The following is a 16,233-nucleotide window of genomic DNA, read 5'->3' as shown; positions in this document are numbered from 1 at the left end:
GGATGTCTGTTTATCTGTGAATATGGAGAAGGGTGGATAGTGTGTATGTGTGAGTTTGTGACGTAATGTGTATTTGTGTGTTCTTTTTAGCTTCTGATGCCTTTTATTAGCTCAGTGTGAAAATTATCCTAACATGGACTTGTCCAGGTGTACATAGATTCCTTCTGTACGTACATTTTGTTTGTGTCTTATGTAAGATGGTATCTATATGTGGCAAGAGGCATTGTAGGGATGAGTCCTTGATGAGAGCCAGATGGAAAGGAGTCGGGAGAGAGATTTTACTGGGGAGAGGAGGGCAGGGAGGAAGGCTAGAGGCCTTGTCAGGAAAAGCTTTATGACAGTGAAAAGCAGAAAAGAAAATGGAACAATATAATTATGTATTGTGCACGCTATTGCTAGGCAACAAGAATGAACTGAGTGAGCGTCGGGATGGAGGGAGACTGAGAATGCAAGGTTGTGGAAGAGATGGAGGGTTAGATAATCTTTTTGGGGGGGGGTCAGACTCGGTGATTAAAAGAGAGGGGAGATGAGAGGAGGGCCCATTCTGAGGGCCTCCTAAGGCAGAGTCATAGCCTCCTCCCGCCCCCACACCTTGGTCTTAGAGTTCACACAAGCACACTAATTTTTTCCCCAGGGATTTTATATTTCCCCAAAGAGATGAAAAATGATTGTAATTGAAAAGTATCAGATTTGAAACTCAAGGATGGGAGAGTACTGTGAATCCTAACCACCCCCCCTCCCAAATCTCAGCCCTAATCCCCAACTCTTACTATCTGTGTGAGACTCTCAGAAATCAAATTCCATGTTAGATTTGGGATAAACGCTTGTTTTGTGGAGGTAGGTCTGATAAATTGGCATTAGAATCTGTTCTGAGTGATGGAGGCAGGATGGGAGTCAATCCCTGGACCAGGAACCTTGTGTCACTCTCTGTTCCAGTTCAATTCAACCAGTCTCCAAAGCAGGAACTAGGTATGAGGAACACTACACTTTTTATCCCACTCTATAAGAGCAAAGAGGCTTTCAGGGTGGGATATTTTATTTACAGTATTGCTCTGAGGAAGTCTGATTACAGCATCTGTTTTAAAGCTCATTACTCTAATTAAGCAGGTGGAAGAAGAGAATCAATCATGATTCCTAATTGTCAGCCCATGAAATGGCTCAGAGAAGGTCCCAGGAGACATTAGAATGGTGGTGGGGATCCTATGGCTTTACCCAGAAGGTTGCTGGGGAAGGTGTGGAGGGAATATGATGGACGGGAGAGAGACAGGCTATAGTGTGCTTTCAGAGACCTTTGACTGCTTAAGACAAAGCAATACATCTGAACAACTAGAAGGCTGAATACCTGTGATTTCAGGAGGGAAACCAGTGCTTTTCAGCCCCAGCACTCTGCATTTCACCAGAGTATTCTCTGATGTTTTCACCTCCTGTGCTCTCAAACATTCCTCTGGAGTCCCATCTGGTATTTTCAGCTCGTGTGCTCTCAGCGTTTTGCTGATTTTTATTCAGTCCCTACACGCTGCATTTTTGGCCAGCATCTCTTCTGGTATTTTCAGGCCCTTTTCTCTCCACATTTTTCTGGTGGCTCCAGCGCTATTTTCAGTCCTATTGCTCGCTATATTTTGCTGGAGTCTGTGGTATTTTCAGCTATTGTGCTCCCTGTATTTTGCTGGAGTCTCCTGTGGAATTTTCAGTCCTTGCACTTCCTATTTCTGCTGCTTTCTTCTCTAGCAGTTTTAGCCCCTTGTGCTCACTGAAATTTGCCAGCATCTCTTCTGCTATATTCAGGCCTTGCACACTCTGCCTTTTGCTGGCATCTCTTTGGAGCAACCTCCCCTTATGCATTAGACAACAGTCTTCTTACATGTCCTTTCATAAACAACTTAAGACATTTTAATTTTACAAACATTCAAGGCTTATGATTTATACTGCAAATGACTCGTTTTAAATTAGCCCAGTCTAGTAATTATTTTATAATTTTGTCCTCGTTGTGCTTTCCCAGTGTATAATTGATCTCTAACATGTACTCTGCTTTGTACTTCTTAGGAGAAGGTGGGCAATAGATATTCAAGATTAGATTAAGCTCTGCTATGGAAGGGGGTGCTGAAAAGTTCTCCGCCCAGCTGAGAATGACATGGATATGGTTCAATCAATAATCTGAAACAACGTTGAAACATAACCCCTCTTTTACAAAGGTGCGCTAAGCTTTTTAGAGCGTGCTAAACACGCACTAAACGCTAACGCGTGCATGTTATCCTTTGTAAAAGAGGGCCATAGAATTTTGTTTCTGCAAATTGACACTTAACGAAATAAGGTGATACTCTTTCCAGCTACAGAATTTAGGAAGCTGGTTGGTTGGGTTGAAAACTTTTCCGTACCCCCCTCTTGTATATTCAGGCCCTGTGCTCACTGTATTTTGCTGGCATTTCTTCTACTATATTCAGACCCTGTACTTTTTCCATTTTCCAGCGTCTCCTCTGATAATTTCAGCCCTCAAATGCTCTGCATTTTGCTGGCATCTCCTCTGGAGTTATCATGGCTTTTAGTTGGGGTTGGAGTGAACAGAAACCCCTCTGCCTTCTTTCTGTAAATATTGAGCGCTGTATTTTTAGAGGCTTTTGGTTAGGCACAGACTGGTTTTGTTTAAGCTATTCTTCTTCTTTCTGATCTCTCTCTTCCACATTTGGTTTCTATCCCACTCCTCAACCCCAGAAGGGAATCTTCAGGCTCCTACCTAATAATCAATATTAGTGCCTTCAGCTCACAGTTTTTACCATTGCCGTCCCTAATATCTTCCCAAGCTTTTATATATCTGTAGTGAATGGTGTATTTCCTCTCAGAGGACTTTGCTAATATCTGTTGTCTAGTATACTTGCGGCTTTGTGTTTTTACACACAAAGTCCTGCAGGGCAGAACTGGCTATCAAAGCACAGGATGTGTTTACTATTTAAAAAAAAAAAAATCCCAAACACATCCTGAGCCTTGAATTTTTTGTCAATCTGTGTTATTTCCAAGATGTTATGAAGAGGAGGATGGAATGAGTGGAAAGGTTTCTCTCTTATTCACCCATCTGCATTTTTTTGTTGTTGTTGTTGCTGTTGTTTGTAAGAAAAATAGTGGGGAGGTAAGGTCACTCCCTAGCCAGATCAATTCTGACTGACTAGCTGGTTCTTTCTCTTTCCCACAACCACATGCTTGAAGTTCTAAGAATGGAAGAAGCCCACAGATACTGACACAAGACCAGACGTGGATCCTAGTGGCCCTTAGGAATTGCTCCAGACTTGTGGCTCTTGGGAGGTGCTTTGGATCTAACATCTTGTTTTGTCCTGTACCCACAGATTATAGCCTTTGATGAGCTGCGGACAGACTTAAAAAACCCCATCGAGCAAGGGAACCCAGCGAGAGCGGTAAGTCATGAGAGGGAATATGCCCACATCTGTCTCAGACTCTTTCCCACTAAGCTTTTTCCTGTACTGTCTGCAGATTTTAGGGAGATGAGGGGAGGGACAGTTAGGTGAGGTGATCCATATTTCTCTCTTTGAGATCTGAAGTGGATGCAACCCTAACAAGGGTCAAGTATATTATCCTATATGTCATAATTCTTCATCCTTTTCTTAAGACCCTTAAAGTGTGGGAATCTTTAGGGGCCAAGTTTCCAGAAAAACACAGCACTGTTCATATTGGTGGTGTTGTGCTCAAGATTGTCACAAAGGGTGGGGATTGGGAATCATCCTGTGTTTCCAACAAGGGAGGGATGGGGGATGCCAAGCAGTGCTTTTCAGGCAGTCTGCAAACAGGTCAGCTTGAAAAAGAAAGGTGTGAAGGGTGATTTAGAGCTAAGGCAGTCTTTGTTCAGGGCACCATATGTCCATCAACTGCCCTGATCTTGCTATAGGATGACTCCTCCCTCCCCCCCACTCCAGCATCACAGATCTACCACAGATGACCTATATGATTTGAAGCTGCTCATGGTGCCAATCGTTGGGAGAAAGCAGTAACAAAAAAACAAAAAAACATAACATAAAATCAATTTCTAAACTGCATAACCGTTAAGTTCTATGCGGTTAACAAAAGATTAAGTAATAAAATACAAATTAAATATAAAGGAACAACCTGTGCTAAGAATTTGAATGTTACTTACTCAAAAATATGGAAAACAGATGAGTTTTTAATTGTTTTCTGCTGACCAAGTTGGTTATACATGCTGAGGGGTGCCAATTTCTACATTAACTTAGAAAATGGATTGACATCATAGGGTGCAAAAAAACCCCAAAGAAACAACCCTCACAAGTTTGCAGAAAAAAAAATAATAGAGCAGTGAGGGAGAAACAAATTGGATGAAAACAGAAAAGAATCATGTTTAAAATATATTTTAATATTTCACACAAGAGATGATGGTGCACAATATAATAACTCAACTACAGATGGTGGATAAAACTTGATAACGGCTGTGTTTCAGCAACAATGCCTGCATCAGGAGTCATATAATCCAATAATTATGTCACACAGGTTTAGTAGGTAGCTTCTAAAGATGGTAATTCCAAACAGAAACAAGAAGGAGCTGATACTTTTATGTTGAAATGCTCTTTTGGTGTTGTTTCTGTTTGGAATTGCCATCTTTGTAAGCTCTAAACCTGTATGACATAATTATTGGATTATGACACCTGACACAGGTATCTTTGCTGAAACACGGCCGTCTTATCCTTTATGCCACCACCATTCATAGTTGTTATTATATTGTGTATAATCTCTTGTTGGAAATATTAGCATATATTTTTTAAAGATAAGGTTCCTTTCTCTTGTCATAGGCAACCAGAGCTGCTGGAGTCTGACTCATCTGCTCTTGGTTTCATTCAACAAATAAGTATTTCGACTTAAAGGCTGAAGGAGAGAGACAAGAGACTGTTATGCTAGATTTTGGCAGCTCCGGCCTCCCAGCATGCACTGCAGGTGATGATGTCACAGTAATATAAACTTAAGTAGACAAGGTGATACCTTCTTGTTGGACTAATTTAATAGACTGAGTAGCTTTTCAGAGCTAACAGCTTCTTGACAGTGGTAAAGGTGACATGAGGCCCAGAAAGAGACAGTTTACCCCAAACACAGCCAATTGGGATTTTGGAATTTCCATAATCCATATGCATGAGATAGATTTGTACAAACTGCCTTGAGAGAGGAATGAAAAGCAGTGACCTAATGAATATGCATGAAATTTAATTGCATCTGCAAATTCTCTTGCATATTCATTTGGGATATTCTGAAAATTTCAATGGTTTTCAGCCCTAAAGGACCAGAAATGAATACCTTTGGTCTGCAGCAGAGGTTCTTAACCCAGTCCACAGGACATACCCAGCTAATCTGGTTTTCAGAATATCCACAACAAATATTTATTTATTTTAAAAAAGTTATATTTTGCATATCCTGTAATTCTATGCGGATTACAATAAAACATCCAAAAAGATGACATACAAGTAACAAATTACAATCTTACACTGCAAAGCATATTACAGTAAATAATAAATTTTTTTAAAAACCACAAAAAGATAATAAAATAAAAATGAGAGATCTGCATGCAGTGCCTGTATTACATGTAAATCTATCTCATAAATTTTTATTATGGATGTCCTAAAAAAATCTCACTGGCTGCGTGTGTTCCAAGGACTGTATTAAGTACCACTGGTCTATGGAGCTAAGAAATCCTCTGAAGATATCATTGACCAAGTTCCAAGATGTATTTCTATGGGGTATTTATAATTCACTTTTCAAAATTTCAAAAGTGGATTACAGTAACCAACAAGTTGGTAATATTATATAGTACAAAAGGAAGTGGGAACGGACAATGAACACTCCACTGAAGATCACTGAGTGGAGTGTTCATTGTCCGTTCCCACTTCCTTTTGTACTGTTTTATACCCGTGGGTTCTTTGTCCTGTTGGACTTTTTGGTAATATTATATAACCATTAGAATAACAAATATAGGGAGGGGGGGGGTGATTATCTAGTCCTGGTTTTCACTCTTGGCCTACAGCTGTAGCCCTGCCTGAAGAGTGAGGGCTTTGGGCATGAAAGTTAGAAAACCAGCAGGCCGATGATCAGAACTTAGCGCCAGTACTAAAGCCAATTAGCGTCAGACTAGTGTCAGTGTTGAGCTATGCTCAGTGTTTAGAGGGCACTAGCACAGGAAAGAACCCACCCGACAAAGATTACTATGAGAGTGTGGCACACTAGTTAAAACTACAGCCTTAGCATCCTGAGTTGTGGGTTCAAACCCACACTGCTCCTTGTGACCCTGAGCAAGTCACTTAATCCTCCCCCCATTGCCCCAGGTACATTGGAGAGATTGTGAGTCTACTGGGACAGACAGGGGAAAATGCTTGAGTACCTGAATAAATTCATGTAAACTGTTCTGAGCTCCCCTGGGAAAACAGTATAGAAAATTGAATAAATAAATAGAAACATAGAAACATAGAAATAGACGGCAGATAAGGGCCACGGCCCATCTAGTCTGCCCACCCTAATGTCCCTCCCCTACCTTTGCCCTGTGAATAGATCCCATGTGCCGATCCCATTTGGCCTTAAAATCAGGCACGCTGCTGGCCTCCATCACCTGTAGTGGAAGACTATTCCAGCGATCAACCACTCTTTCAGTGAAAAAGAATTTCCTGGTGTCACCTCGCAGTTTCCCGCCCCTGATTTTCCACGGATGCCCTCTTGTTGTCGTGGGACCCTTGAAAAAGAAGATATCTTCTTCCGCCTCGATGCGGCCCGTAAGATACTTGAACGTCTCGATCATGTCTCCCCTCTCTCTGCGCTCCTCGAGCGAGTATAGCTGTAATTTGTCAAGCCGTTCTTCGTATGGAAGATCCTTGAGTCCTGAGACCATCCGGGTGGCCATTCTCTGCACCGACTCCAGTCTCAGCACATCCTTGCGATAATGTGGCCTCCAAAATTGCACACAGTATTCCAGGTGGGGCCTCACCATGGATCTATACAATGGCATAATGACTTCCGCCTTACGACTGACGAAACCCCTTCGTATGCAACCCATGATTTGTCTTGCCTTGGACGAAGCCTGCTCCACTTGATTGGCAGACTTCATGTCCTCACTGACGATTACCCCCAAGTCTCGTTCTGCTACCATTTTTGCTAGGATCTCGCCATTAAGGGTATAGGACTTGCATGGATTTTGGCTGCCCAGGTGCATAGCTTTGCATTTTTTGGCATTGAAGTTGAGTTGCCATGTCCTAGACCAGCGCTCCAGTAGGAGTAGGTCATGTATCATGTTGTCGGGCATTGAATCTTCGTCTGTTGTGCATTTGCCCACTACATTACTTAGTTTGGCGTCATCGGCGAATAATTATTTTACCTCGAAGCCCTTCTGCCAAGTCCCTTATAAAGATGTTGAATAGGATCGGGCCCAAGACTGAGCCCTGTGGCACTCCACTGATCACCTCCGTCATTTCGGAGGGGGTGCCATTCACCACCACCCTTTGAAGCCTACCTCCAAGCCAGTTCTCAACCCATTGCGTCAATGTGTCACCTAATCCTATAGAACTCATCTTGCTCAGCAACCTGCGGTGTGGTACGCTATCGAATGCTTTGCTAAAGTCCAGGTACACGATGTCTAGGGACTCCCCAATATTCAGCTTCTCCGTCACCCAATCAAAGAAGCTGATCAGGTTGGATTGGCATGATCTCCCCTTAGTAAATCCCCTTAGTAAATCCAGAGTTGGTATTGTGACATCCTAATGCTTCATTCCACTAATGCATACGAGCCAACCTCATCAGTGATGTCACAATGGCTTAATTGTCCTATACTTGGCTCACTTTTACTACATTTTGATTTCTAGAGTGGCGCAGTGGTTTAAAGCTACAGCTTCAGCACCCTGAGGTTGTGGGTTCAAACCCACCCTGCTCCTTGTGACCTTGGGCAAGTCACTTAATCCCCCCATTGCCCCAAGTTCACTAGATAGATTGTGAGTCTACTGGGACAGACATGGAAAAATGCTTGAGTACCTGAATAAATTAATGTAAACTGTTCTGAGTATAGAAAACTGCATATATAAAACCATATTTAAATGTAGGCAAAAGGGGTCATTAACTATTCCATCCCAATGCCTGGAAGAACAGAGCACAAACTCCCTGCTTTCTAATGCAGAAAACTAACTGCCAGCTTGGAGCTGGCATTGGAGTGTGATAGCGTCTACTGGCTGCAGATCATCTATAGCACAGGTGTCAAAGTCAGTCCTTGAGGGCTACAATCCAGCCGGGTTTTCAGGATTTCCCCAATGAATATGCATGAGATCTATTAGCATACAATGAAAGCAGTAAATGCAAATAGATCTCATGCATATTTATTGGGGAAATCCTGAAAACCCTACTAGATTGAGGCCCTCGAGGAACGACTTTGACACCCCTGGTCTACAGTATGCTCCAAAGGGAGAAAAAAAAAAAGCCTCCTGAACAGTGCAAACTTTCTTTCCTTCATCTCCCGTGGTGGAGCGGTGAACAGGCAGAACTGTTTCCTTGCACTTCACCAGTGAAAGCAGCACCTATGAGTCTGTGTGGAAAATGTGGTTTCTGTTCAGGGTGGCAGAGCATGACCGGGGGTGGGGGTGGCAAGAGGAATAAAAGCCAACAATTAGGTAGCGGGAGGAGGAGAGCAAGGCGGCCAACTGCATCTTTTCTTCCCCTAAGCATGCGCACAAGAGTTGTGTTCACTGCAAAATTCTTGTGCGCAACATTCTTCCCCTCAACTTCCCAATTCTCAACGATAACAGCATGCATACGATTTGCATACTATTAGTGCCGAGAATTGGAAAGGCTTTTATGGCACTGATCTGGCGGTATTTTCAGGCACTGTTCCTTATTGTACCAGAGTTCTTCTGAGCATCGGCCTGTAGAACTGGATTCTAAAAATCCAAAGTTTGTGACACCCACAATGCTCAGCGAAAGCAAAATTTAGGGAATAAAGAAATGGCTCTTAAGTGCCAAAAGAAAAAGGAGAAATACCAGGAAAAAGTCAAGTCAGGGCAGGGAAGTTGTCTATTTAAAGATTTCATATAGGAACTGAGGTCTAGATTTAAGAAGTGGGCGATAGTTAGGTATTGTCTTTTGCATAGAGTTTAGGTAGCTTGGTTTTTGTGAGATCCTGTTCTTAATTTTTAACAAAAGGGTTTCAGAGCTCTTACACTGCCCATGGGGGAGGGAAAGTGTAATTACTTTCCTGAAAGGTAGGTTCTCCGTGGACAGCAGGATAGTCAGCCACACAACCCACCCGCCTCCCCATACGGCCGACCCGGCCAAAGCTAGGAACATCCTGGGGATTAGGGGGAAGCAGGGGGAAATGGGTAGGGCTCTGGCATGCCCAGTGGGGCCCCGGCACTGCACGTGCTCAGAGAGAGAGAGAGAAAAAAAAATCTCTCTGAGCTATTGGAGAGCTTATCCGCAAATTGGGAGCTGTTGGGACAACACCCATATGTGGCTGACTCATCCTGCTTGTCCTAGGAGAATGTTCATTATTGCAGCCTAATGCTAGACTGTTCTGTGGTGGGGGTGGGGGGTGTTCTTCCATTGATTAGGAGAGGTCTCATTCCTTCTTTCCTTATCTCCTCCAGCGTGAGAGGTTGAAAAATGTGGAGCGAATCTGCTGCTTACTGCGAAAGGTTAGTCACCTCTGGACAGATACGCATGTGCTTTCTTTGCCAAAGGCATTTAACTGATCTGAGAATGTGTACATTTCAACAAATCCTGCTTAATGGTTGGTAAGAAGAGACAAACAGATAGTTTTTTTGGCCTGCTTTTCAGTGTTACTTAGAAGTAAAGGGAATATTTAGATGTTAAGAACTATTTACGGTTTTTGTTATATAGTTATGGATTGAATTGGTGAAAGCCACACTGATGTAATTTATGGGATTTTTGATGTAACGCGTGAAAGAAGATATGGGGGAAATGAGTAGCAGAAATAACTGGGATCTGGTGCTGGTCCATATTATCTCTGCTACAAAAGACCAGACCAAACCACACATGGGAGAGCTAGTGAAAATAACAAATTTAACCCCCGCCCCCTTTTACGAAGCCGTGTTAGGCATTTTTATCGCAGTCCGTGGTGGTATTAGCTCCGACACTCATAAAATTCCTATGAGCGTCGGAGCTAATACCATCGCAGCCAGTGATAATAAAACCTAATACAGCTTCATAAGGGGGGGGGGGGGGTGTGTGTGATTCATTAATACCCAACACGTGGCCAGGTTTCGGTGCATAACTGCCTGCCTCAGACATATCAATCAGGAAAATCATTCAAACGACTAGATGTCCAATTTTTAGATTAGTCATTTATCATCTTTTGTTTTACCTATTTTCCGTAGTGATACCACAGAGACAGGCAGTACCCTGAAATACAGCCATGCTGGACATTTAATAAATAAATCTGAAATTATTTTCACTGGTTTGGTTGACATCTCATCATTGGTTCCCTTCCATATTGTCTCTGATTGTTTTGTATTTTGTCCCGGTAGCTGTAGCTGCTCTTTATGTAATCCTGGGGAAAACCGAAAGAGAGAGTTCTTCCTGCCCATTATTTGGCAGGGAGCCTATGATTTTGTGCATCATTGATATCTTTCTATTTTTTGTTTCTGTTTCTCCAATGCTGCACTGCAGGTAGAGTCTGGCTTCTTAAGGGTTCCAGTTTACTTTTCATCTGAATATTTCTAGCTCTGATTTTGTATTTGGTGAAAGTCTGTCTGTGTTCTGCATGTATGATGGAGGTGACGGATTCTGCTAATGTATAACTTCTGTCTAGGGATCTGTATTAGTGCGTTAGCTCTGATCACTCTCCTCCTCCTCTTTCTTTTGCTCCCTGTTACTCTCTGATTCTGGAAACTTTCCTGCCTTTTCAATATGTATGTGTGTTGCCAAACTGATATATAGAATGAGGTTCATAAATCAAAACTTAAACATGTCTAAAAATCTGACCAGATCCTAAAAGACAGGTCGTCCATGTGCCAATAATCGAAACGGCTTTTTGAATGTATCCAGAAACATTTTAGGCCTCTGAATCCCACAGTGCACCCAGAGCTGTAAGAATAAGGTGACCATATGTCCCGTTTTGAATGGGACTGTCCTTTTTTCAGCTCCCCTGTCCCGTTGTTCCCATGCATAGCTTCGGGATGCCGAAATATCCCGTTTCAGAGATGGCATCCCGAAGCTGTGTGTGGGGCCAACGGGACAGGGGATCGCAGAAGAATGGGCTGTCTCCCTGTCCCAGGACCAGCGTTAGGGGGAGAGCAAAAAGGGCAGGGTCTGGCCTGGCCTGCCCCCCCCCCCCCCCCACGACTGTCTGGTGAGGTCTTCTTCCCTCCCTTCTACTCCCTCACTACCCTCTTGCCTGCAAGCGAACTAAACTCAGGCCGTGGGGCTCTAACACGGCACGCACTGGCTTCCCTTCGCATCCGAAACAGGAAATTATGTCATTCCTGTTTCGGAGGAGAAGGGAAGCCAGTGGGTGTTAGAGCCCCGCGGCCTGAGTTCAATTCACTTACGGGCCGTTACTGTGGAGACAACAGGACGCTTTCCCATCTCCCACCCACTACCTGCCTTAGTGCCTCTCCGCTGGGGTTACCGGGCAACGGAGATAGGCCCAGACAGGGGAGAGAGTTCGTGAAGGTGCCAGACTGCCCGCCACACCCCGAGGGCCACAGCAACTGACAGGTAACCGCCCAGCGTACAAAACTCAAGCAGTCGACTTCTAATCAGTCATACTGGATGCTAATCGTTTTGGATTTTCTTTTTCTCCTTCCTGTAAGGATTATTTATGTACCTTAAGGAAGGAGAAGAAGAAGAAAATTCAAAGCGATTAGCATCCAGTGTGACTGACCATTCTACAAAGCCAGGATTTTATGGGCTCTCTTACAAGTGTAGCCAGTATTCAAAGGACCACTTCTAAAGTCCTATTTTTCAATTTTTTTACCAGCACTCTAAGGCCAACTCTCTAACTGAGCATCTGCATTTACCCATCACTTGCACATGGAGGGGGAAGAAGACAGATGCCAGACCAGGGGCAAGGAAGGAGAGAAAATGCCAGATAAAGTAGGGGGAGGAAGAGATAGAAGAGGAGAGCAGAGAGGTACCAGGGTATAAGAGAAGGGAAACTAAGGAGACAGATGCCAGACCAGAGGGAAAGGAAGGAGAGGAGATGCCAGAGCATGAAGGGGGAGGGAGAGGTAGAAGAGACGGATATGCGTGTGATGCCAGGCCATGGGGTTGAGTGGGAAGGAAGGAAGGAAAGGAGAAAAGACAGATGCCAGAGCACAGGGGAAGGGGTGGAGACAGAAAAATGAAGAGGGATGAAGCTGAAATGAATCATATACAAAGGAGAGAAGGGGCACAGGACAGACAGCTTATTGAAGGGACATATGAAGAGGGAAATTGCCATATGGAAGAGAGATAGAGAGTGGACACAGAGAGAGGGTGGACACTGGATGGAAAGGGCAGAAAGGGCAGTGGATGGGAGGGGTGAGAGAGGGTGAACAGTAGATGGAAGGGGTAGAGAGAGGGGGACCGGTGCTGAATGGAGGTTTGGGGGAGAGGGTGGACAGATGCTGAATTGAAGTGTGGGGAGTGGGGCAGACATTGAATAGAAGGGAGTGAGAGAGGGGAGTAGATGCTGGAAGGAAGTGGAGAGAAGAAAGAAAAAAGGGCACATGCTGGATTGAGGGAAGAGGATAGAGTTAGATACTGGAAGGGGTGAGGGAAAGAGGTGGCAAGCTATAGGTAGACACAATGAAAGAGGGAAATTGAGGACTGAATAGTAAGAAAGAATTTAGACAGAGGCAGAAAATAAATTGAGAAGGAAGAATAGGAGGAAGGGAGCAGAGAGAGAGAGATGCCTGAGTAGGGGGGAAGGGGAGGAGACAGATACCAGACCTGGGAGGAGGAAAAGAGGAAGGAGACAGATACCAGATCTGAGGGGAGAAAAAAAGGAGAGAGATATGCTAAAATCTGCTGGGAGGGAAGAAGAAAGGGAGGCGAGAAAGGGGGGGGGGGTTGTAAGCAGACTAGAAAGACTAGAGACAGAAAGGCCTGAACCAAAGGAGAAAGACAGGAGGCAGATGCAGGACTATGGGAGGTTCAGACAGAGGGGGAGAGACCCTGGGGAAGAACAGGGAGATTTAAGATCATAACAGAGGAGGGAGAGAGAGGGAGATCTGGAACAAAGGTACAAATGAGAACTGACACTGGATCTGGGGAGAGAAACAGAGGAAAAAGAGAGAGAGACCTGGACCCAAAGGGGATGGGGCTGGATTGTGAAAGAAATGTTGGATGAGAAAGAAAGAAAGATTGGATGCACAGTCAGAAGGAAGTGCAACCAGAGACTTATGAAATCACCAGACAACAAAGGTAGGAAAAATGATTTTATTTTAAATTTAGTGATCAAAATGTGTCCGTTTTGAGAATTTATATCTGCTATCTATATTTTGCACTATATTTGTCTATTTTTCTATAGTTACTGAGGTGACATTGCATATTTTAAAGTAATCTGCCTTGACATCTTTGAAAAAAACCCAAAACTCGTAAATGATAATTAACATTTTCTCTGTGTACAGCGTGCTTTGTGTTTTTAAAAAATTTTATGTTTACCATTATGAATTAATAAGATAGTGTGTACATGAAAAATGAATGGATGAAATTGGGGGCGGGGCTGAATATTAACAGATGTCCTGATCTGATGAAAAAAATAAATGGTCACGTTATGTAAGAAGCATTTCTGGTGGAGTAGTTAGGGTGGGATGTGGGCCGACCTAGACTTAGTCGTCCTGCAGGAATAATCGAATGTTTGACGAGACTGACTAGACAAAACTTATATGTTGTGAGTTAGATGATGTAAAAGCAGGTATAAGTACCAAAAAGTTATCCAAAGTGACCAGATAACCACTGCAGGGACAAAGTAAAGACCCCCACACACTCCCCCCCCCCCCCCGTCTTCACTGACCCCCGTCACACTCCCACAAAGTTCAGAATAAAAATGTACATACCTGCCTTCGGAACATCAGCACCTGCTATAGGAAAGCCTAGTAGAGCTGCACAGAGGTGTCTTAAATAGCCTGGGGGATGGGCTACTAAACCATAGAGAGGAGGACCCAGGCCCATAAGCCACTGTAACCACTACATTAATGGTGGAAAATATGAGCTCCCCAAAATTCTACTGTACTGCCATATTGATGCCACCTGCAGACATAAGGGCTATTGAGGTTGAAGACAGGTAGATATAGTGGGTTTTGGGAGCCTTTTGGGAACTCACCATAACCTATAAGGGAGTTCTGGTGAGATGTTTATGTGGCACCCTTTTTGTGAAATTCACAGCAGTGCCTATAAGGTGCTCCTCTGCTCTGTTGCCATGTTTGAGTAGCCAGTCCATCACAATGCTGGCCCCTCCCATATCCAAAAGGTCTTGTTCTGGGCGTTTGGGACTTGGACAAATTTTTGGTCAGGAATATGGTATAAAGTAAGATGTAGTGATGGTCTGGACGAGCAAATGCCTGGACATACAAATAGACGATTTTTTGGACAAAATATTTTAGACGTACTTTTCAAGAATGGACATTTTGCCGCCTCTGACTTTGGGTGACTAGCGCCCTGGGTCCAAATTGGACTTAGATGTATCTTTTGATTATGGCCCTCCATGCTCCTCTTTGCTGATGGAGGGAGAAATGGAAGAGAGAGATGAGGCAGAGGGGCATGAAACAGTGCAGGTGTGAGCCCTCAGCTTTGGCAGGAAGAAATATACATAATTGGCTGCTCATTTGCATCTCATTAGACAGACCTAGAGACCAGCTCTGCTGTCTAACAATTTTAGGGAAAAATAATGAAGTGAGAATATATCCATACTCTTCTCTCTGACCTGTTTATCATCTCAGCCCTCTCCTTTCTTCAGCTTGTCTTTCTTTCCTCCCTTTTCATTCTCTCAGCCTTCTTCTCTCTCCATTCCCTTAATTCCCCTTCTCTTTGTCTTGCTCCTCCTCTCTTTCTTCCCTGTCCATACTTCCTCTCCAGTCTCCCTCTTTCATATCCTTCCTCGTCTCTCCTTCCTTCCTTCCATCTACCTAAAGAATTTGGTCATTACTCAGGCCCAGTTGCTGTGATATTTAAACAAAACCAAAGATGAAAATGGAAAGATCTCTCAGATTTGCACAGGGCTAAGTCGTAAAAATTCATCACATCTCCTCTCTGTAAAAGAAAATGTTCGGTCACCAGCTTGGAAAAGGTGCAGAGGAAACATGCTCTCTCAAAGTCAGATCAGAATTGATATGCACTGGGCCCACCATCCTGTGGAATAATTACAGGGGACCTATGGAGATCCAGTGGTTGTTGTTGTTAAGTGCCATTGACTCGTGTTCAAGTTCTAGCAACTTGATGAATTGTGGACCTAAAAAGAAATCGGTTTTGGGCTAGTCTGGAAAGGTCCTCCAGCATTATCCCCACGGTTGCTTTCAATGTGTCCAGCCATCTGATTGCAGATCACTCTCTTTGCTTGGTTCCTTCGAGCTTCCCAAACATAATGTCCTTCTCCAGTGATCTCTCTCTTCTGATGGTGTGACCAGAATAAGACAGTTGTAACTTCATCATTTGAGCTTTGAGTAATATAGCCAGTTTGATCTCTTCCAGAATCAATTTGGCGGTCCACGGCATGCCTATAATCCTTCTCCAACACCAAAGCTCAAATGAGTCAATCTTCTTTCTGTAATGTCCAACTTTCGCATTCGTAACTGACCACTGAGAAAATGAGTGCGTGGCCAAATCTGATCTTCGTTTGGAGTGTTACCTCCTTGCCATTGAATACTTTGTCGAGAGCTTTCATTGAAGAGTAACCAAGAAGAGGCTGGTGGTGGGTTTAAAATTGCTCTCTTATTGTAGGAGGAGGAGAGCTGCACTGCTTAAATTGGTTATGTCCAAGGCAGTTAAGGGGAAGGACATGGCTGAGTACAGCTCAGGTCTCCTTCTCCTATAACATAGGGGGTGGAAAATCTTTAAACATGCCAGCTACAGGATCTTGCTGGGAGAGGGGGAGGGTATGAGAGGGATTGAAATGAGGAAGGAGCAAGAAACTTGAGTATGGAGATAGGGAGAAAGACAAGACAGTGAATGGGAAGGCATGAAGAGATGAGTAGCTGCAGGTAGAAAAAGGGGGAAGTGAGGAGCAGAGCAGTAGTTTAATGGCTAGTGTGGTGGGCTGAGAAC

General features: G+C 43.7%; 1 protein-coding gene across 1 annotated transcript in view; it reads left to right on the top strand.

Annotated features, from left to right (window-relative positions):
• The first annotated feature begins 1,321 nt into the window (after nucleotides 1–1,321).
• The window catches only part of CNIH2 (cornichon family AMPA receptor auxiliary protein 2), a 151,826-nt gene continuing 136,914 nt past the window's right edge, over nucleotides 1,322–16,233 (top strand). Inside the window, exons 1-3 of the mRNA XM_033955580.1 lie at nucleotides 1,322–1,459; nucleotides 3,336–3,404; nucleotides 9,615–9,662. Of these exons, the coding sequence (XP_033811471.1) occupies nucleotides 1,412–1,459; nucleotides 3,336–3,404; nucleotides 9,615–9,662 (165 nt within the window). The 5' untranslated portion in view covers nucleotides 1,322–1,411. The remainder of the gene's footprint in view (nucleotides 1,460–3,335; nucleotides 3,405–9,614; nucleotides 9,663–16,233) is intronic.

The sequence above is a fragment of the Geotrypetes seraphini genome, chromosome 8, assembly GCF_902459505.1.
Source record: "Geotrypetes seraphini chromosome 8, aGeoSer1.1, whole genome shotgun sequence".
NCBI lineage: Eukaryota > Metazoa > Chordata > Amphibia > Gymnophiona > Dermophiidae > Geotrypetes > Geotrypetes seraphini.
The sequence above is the reverse complement of the archived record's forward strand: the minus strand, read 5'-3'. Positions and strand labels throughout refer to the sequence as shown.